The sequence below is a fragment of the Rhinolophus sinicus genome, linkage group LG07 (genome assembly GCF_036562045.2).
Source record: "Rhinolophus sinicus isolate RSC01 linkage group LG07, ASM3656204v1, whole genome shotgun sequence".
Classification (NCBI taxonomy): domain Eukaryota; kingdom Metazoa; phylum Chordata; class Mammalia; order Chiroptera; family Rhinolophidae; genus Rhinolophus; species Rhinolophus sinicus.
In genome coordinates, this window is record NC_133757.1 from 72,715,931 (window position 1) to 72,721,524 (window position 5,594).

A 5,594-nucleotide genomic window follows, 5' to 3' on the forward strand; every position below is an offset into this window, starting at 1 on the left:
TGTTCTGAAGTTGCTTTTATTCCAAGAGTTGTGCGAGCTCCACCCAAACACCATGGCGCCGGCTCAACCCACAGCGCCTGCAGACGACAGCACCGTGAGGCGCTGGGCCCCAGACAGTCAATGTGACTGAATTCGCCATCGAGGGCCAGCCTGGTTGCTCCTGGTCCCTCTGCGTCTCCCACTCCTCGGACAGGCGAGGAGCAGGCCTCAATGCCCCTTGGTCCCACGCTTGTGGGTCTATGTCCTGAAGCCCTGCAGTTCTGTCCTCAGAGAGTATCGCCTGTAGCCTCCACTCAGAAAGGGGGCCTCTCCAGTCATGGGCTTCTTCTCTGTCCACGAGGCTCCAGATGGCCCCTGCCCAGGCAGGGAGTGGCCACATGCTGGACCAGAGTCAGAGTTACTGTCCTCTAGGAGCCTGGGAATAGGCCCCAGCAAGGAGGCTAGGAGGCTGCTTCGGCCACTGTGGGCTGGATGAGCATGGTGGTGGCCTGCAGCGGGTAGTAGCGGCCCCGCCAGGTCTTCCAGAAGATGCCCTTCTTACGTTGCTGCCGCTGCCGTGGCACGGAGCGGAAGTACTGGCCATTAAGGTTGGAGTGCTCACAGGTACCGAACCACCAGCCACCTGCCAAGGTCAGAGAAAAGGAAACATGGTCAGCCAAGGTCCTTGGGCCTCTACTGGGGCTGCGATGAGGATAAAGCTAGGCATTGGTCAGATGGGAGGGCTTTGGCAGTGGTTGTCAAATTGAGTTCCAAAGAACCCCAGATTGTGACAGAGAAGCCTCAGGGACTCTGGCACCGCCGGCCCAGTAACCATAGCTTTCACATCTGTGACCATGGCAAGTTACTTCTCTGCACCTGATACATGGCCAACATTCATTCAAGACTTTGTAATTGTCATTTCTCATCAATTTATATTAGATTGAACCATATGAAATGACCCGTATTCCATCATTTTTGATGCACCGAAAGGCAGTTTGGTATGTTTCAATTCACAGTGCCCGGGCTCTGCCTCTGATTTCATTAGAACAAGATGGGGTTTGTCTTGGTGGCTTTGCCACATGCCAGCCACCAACCCACAAATGTCATCTCATTGAATGTTCATAATAATCCTATGAAGTGGGCACTATGGTTGTACCCATTTTAAAGATGGGAAAACTGAATGTGGGAGAGGTTAAGTCATTGCCCAAGGGCACGCAGCAAGTCAGCAGAAGATGGGAACGGATGGGCAGGGAAGAAGAAAGGCAGGAAAGGGAAGGCCCCGGTAGGCAAGACGGGGAGGGACACGGCTCATTTACCAGAGAGGCTCTTGGCACAGTTCTTGTCCCCGTGGAGGTCGTGGTCCTGGTCCCAGGTAGAGAAGGGCAGGGAGAGGCCGCTGGGCGTGACAGTGATGGCGCCCAGCTTGCTGGCCACAGGTGCGGTGAGCTGCAGGCTGTAGGCCGTGTCTTCGCCACCCAGGTGGACGGGGAACTGCAGCGACTCGGCATTGCCCTCCCAGTCCTTCAGCTGCACAGCCAGACGGCTGCCGCGGTCCCCCAAGATCTGGTGCACCTTCTCCAGGCCCAGCCAGAACTCTCCTACAGTAGGAGAGACCAATGGGTGAGATGGGGACCCACCTCCATGCCCCTCCTCCCTTTGTACCTCTGGCCCCTCTGAAAACACCCACCTTGGAGATCTCCAAAGCCAGCCTTGTAGGCTTCCCAGGACTGGTTGAAGTCCACAGAGCCATCCTGGCGCCTCTGAATTACGGTCCAGCCTCCATCTGCCCAGAGAGGTACAAGTTCACAGGAGGACCCTTCTCACAGGGGACCCCAACTCCTCCATCTGGCTCCCAAACCCCAAGCTACCTCCAAACCCAGGGAAGGCAATGCTCCCCTCATTCATCCCAGCAGGACTGGAGGAATGTAATCAAAGGAAGGAATACTGTGGGCTGGCCAGCAGGCTGGGGGGCCAGCCTAGATCGCTGTCCCCAGAACCCAGAAGAGAATGGGAACAAGGGATGTACGCTACATTTGACAGAAAGACAACAGGGGCCATGATATTCGGGGTGCCCTGGTGGGCCAGCACATCCTACCTGAGGTCATCTTGCAGTTAACCAGGAAAGGCAGGGACCCCTGTGGCTGGATCTGGAACAGTCCACTTTGCCGTTCTCCATCTTCAAACAGCTCTTGGCAGTCCCTGGGCAGCCCTGCAGGGCAAAGCAAGGGGTGGGGAGATTGAAGCAGAGAGCAGTCCTGGAGATCTTAGGAAATAGGTATGTCTAGGGCCTGGGCAGCAGGCAATGGTGACATGAGAGGGCAACCCTGAGTTCATGACACCCTCCTTCCACTTCCCTCAAGTCTCCCATGTCTCTGTGATCTTCCTCAGCACTGCCTACAAGGCGCTGGGACCAGCCCCGGCACCCACACAGCACGCCCACCTTCTGGGCACATAGCTTGTCCCACACACCCTCCTGCCACAGGGCCTTTGTACATGCTGGTCCCTCTGCCTAGGAGGTCTTCCCCCACACCTTTTTCTGCCTCCTTCTAAAGGTCCCAGCTTCTAGAAGGAATCCCTGACCCCCCAGACCAGGCCAGATCCCTGGAAAGGGGCATCGAGGACTTCTCACTTCCAACTCTGTGGTCATCTGGTGGTGTCTCCCCACTCCCTCCGTTCAAAGAGGGTTCCCTGAGGCCAGGGACAGGAAGTGCTGTTGGCCCACAGTCTGGTACCCGTGCCAGGCTGCTCCCAGCCCACAGCAGGTATTTAATAAAGACAGTGAATGAATGATTGATGAGTGAATGATTGCAAGAGCTGGATTGGGGTGGAGGCAAGAGTTGAGCTGAGCTGAACAGGCTCTGCTTTGTCTAGTGGGGGATGAGCATCAGGCCTGGATGGGGCTTGAAGGGACAGAGGGCTCTGCCTGGGGTCTCAGGTATCAGAGGGGGAGTTGAATGATGGAGGCGTGAAGGAGAGAGGGAGGGAAGAAGAGAGGAGGGAGGGACAGCTAGGGCTGGTCTCGGGAAGTCCCCACCCCCAGCCCTGCAAAGAAAGTAGGGGAAAGGTCACTCGGGGGAGGTGAAAGGCCCAGGACAAGGGGTGAGTGTGTCTGCACCACTGCAGGGGTGGGGGTGGGCCTAGAATGACTGGAGACACTTTCCGGCCCCTGGGGCAGCTCCCCTTTCCCCTACTTTCCTCTCTTCCAATCAGGACAGGCACTGGTCCAAACCACCAATGTGGCTTCCATTAGCACCAGCTGTTTCTCCCTCCAGCTCTGAACTTTCCCCTACTTGGCAAGGGTGAGCGGGAGTCTGGGAGTCCCCAAATCCACACGTCCACCCCTCCAACCCCTCCACATACCACAGCCCAGACCTATGCCTGCTGGCCTCACCCAGAATCCCCTCATCCCAGGAGAGTTTGGGAGAGTGTACTGGACTCTTACTGGAGGGGTGGGAGGGAAGTGGTGGGGTAGGGTCCGAAGATCCCTCAAAAGTAGAGGAATCCAGCAACCAGCTGAGGGTGTGAAGGGCGGGGGGGAGGTCTGAACTTTCACCCAGTTGGCTGCAGACAGCCACAGATGCCAGGCCTACTGACAGAGTAGGAGGACCACAGGGAAGTCAGCTGGGTCTGGGACCCTGAACTGAGGGTGGGGCAGAGACATAGAGCTGGGAGCCTGTGTTGACATACACAGACGTGCTTTGGTTGGACATTTGGGGCGATTTCAGGCAGACACATATTAATAGGACTCAGAACTCCATACAGTGGCAAAGAGCCAGCTCTCTGTGGGGGGCGGGGATGGGAAATGGGGACGATCAGGCACTTCTGGGCCAAGAGAGGAGTGAGGGACCAGATGTGCAGGTTAGGAGTCCTGGATTTGTCAGAGATGCAAAAGTGACTCTGTCTAGCCAGGGAGATGGGGGTCCCCTGCCCTCACTCCCCCTTCTAGATCCATACTCCAAGAGACCATGGGAGGCCCAAACCTCAGAACCCCTCTCCCAGGCAGGCATTTGCTGTTCACCCAATGAGGACTCCAGACTCCCTAGCTGGCACCCTCTTGTCCACCATTGGAGCCCTCCTAGAAGGTTCCAACTTACAAGGAGGTGTCCCTGAGCTGCACCACCTACTTCCTCACACCCCTGCAGCTCAAGTCCCACTTTGATCCTCTTTCCCAACCCCTACTCTATTAGTGGCCAGCAAAGCTTTGGAGAAAGCCCACTGACCCACTAGGAAGGAGGGTGGGGTGGGCAGGGGCAGACCTAAGGAGGGAGATGCCCCCATCAGCCCTCCCCCAGAGCCCACAGGGAGCCAGGGCCAAGACCTCTCTCCTCCTCAGTAATGGGAACCTGACAAGGACAGGTACGGGAATGACAAGCATGTGTGTGTTGGGGGGGTGGGGGGAGCTGCCAGAGAACAGCAAAGGGCTGGACACTCACTGTGTGGGTGGCTGATATTGTGAGCAGGGCCAACTAGCTGGGCCATCTTGGGTAGCCTCTTTCTCCTGGCTGGCTTGGTCACTCGGTGGCCCAGGTGCATGGGGGCAAGAAGGCCCACCTGGGAAAGGATGGGAGGAGGATGTCAGGTCTGGCTGACTCAGGCTGCCCAGCCTGTCCAACTCCACACCCAGACCCACAGGTCCAGCTTCGACCTACTGCCCACGTGGGGCAAGCCTCATGCACCTGGCTCTGCAGATTCTGGATTCTCAGGTGCTGCTTCTCCAGGTGCCGCTGCTGCTGGGCTACCTTCTGGAAGAGTTGCTCGATCCTGTTGTTCTGAGCCTTGAGCTGAGTCTACGGAGAGTGTGAAAACCCTCGTGAAGACCAGGCGTTCTGCCGCCAACCTCTCCACTTATCCACCCTTCCATCCTTCCTACTCTTCATCCTTTGACACCTGGGCAGGAGAGCTTGGGGAGCCCTGGAAGCCCCTTCTGTCCACACCCTTCCAGACCCGCATAAGAACAGTAGGAGCATGTACCGCCACCCCTGGCCGCACGTACCTGCAGGCTGCGGAGGGTCTCTGGGGCGGTCTCGCCGCCGGGGAATAGACTCGCGGGGACTTTAGGAGGCGCGGCGGACGCCCGGGGTTCCTCGCAGGCGGCCCCGCACGCGCTCAGACGACGCTCCAATGCGCCCAGCTGCCCTCGGGTGCGCTCCACGTGCTCGCGCAGCCCGTGGCCGAGCTGCAGGAGCCCGTGCGCTAGCACGTTCATCTCATCCCAGGAGGCGAAGCGCTGCGGCGGCTCGGGCGGCGCGGGGTGGCCCTGCGCGCTCAGAAACCCAGCCGTGGCGGCACACAGCACCAGGGCTGCTCCGGCCGTCGGTGCACAACGCATCCTTCCGGTGGCTTGGGAGTGGGTATGCGGGAACTCGGAGACACAGGGACGCGGGGGTGCAAGGCGGACGCGGGGTCTGGAAATGCGGGGACCCCGGTGGAGGCTCAAGTGGGTGCAGAAGCCACAGGTGAGATTCAGACCACGGCCTCGGGCCCTCTGAGTTTAGCGTGTCCCCACGACGCCCCTTTTATAAGGCGGGTGCGGGAGGGGGCGGGGCAGCCTCAGAGGCGGAGCGCGGGGCGTGCCGGGGAGCGGGGCTGGCTACCGGGGGTGGGGTTCTGTGCGT

At 58.9% G+C, this 5,594-nt stretch overlaps 1 protein-coding gene across 1 annotated transcript; it reads right to left on the bottom strand.

The window, feature by feature from the left end:
• Positions 1 to 5,466, bottom strand: ANGPTL4 (angiopoietin like 4). The gene is made up of 7 exons (XM_019711958.2): positions 4,973 to 5,466; positions 4,656 to 4,766; positions 4,413 to 4,530; positions 2,075 to 2,188; positions 1,667 to 1,762; positions 1,296 to 1,577; positions 1 to 622 (listed from the first exon to the last, which is right to left on the bottom strand). Exons 1-7 carry the CDS (start codon positions 5,306 to 5,308, stop codon positions 441 to 443), a joined length of 1,239 nt encoding a protein of 412 aa, XP_019567517.2. The 5' UTR covers positions 5,309 to 5,466; the 3' UTR covers positions 1 to 440.
• Between the last annotated feature and the right edge of the window lie 128 nt (positions 5,467 to 5,594).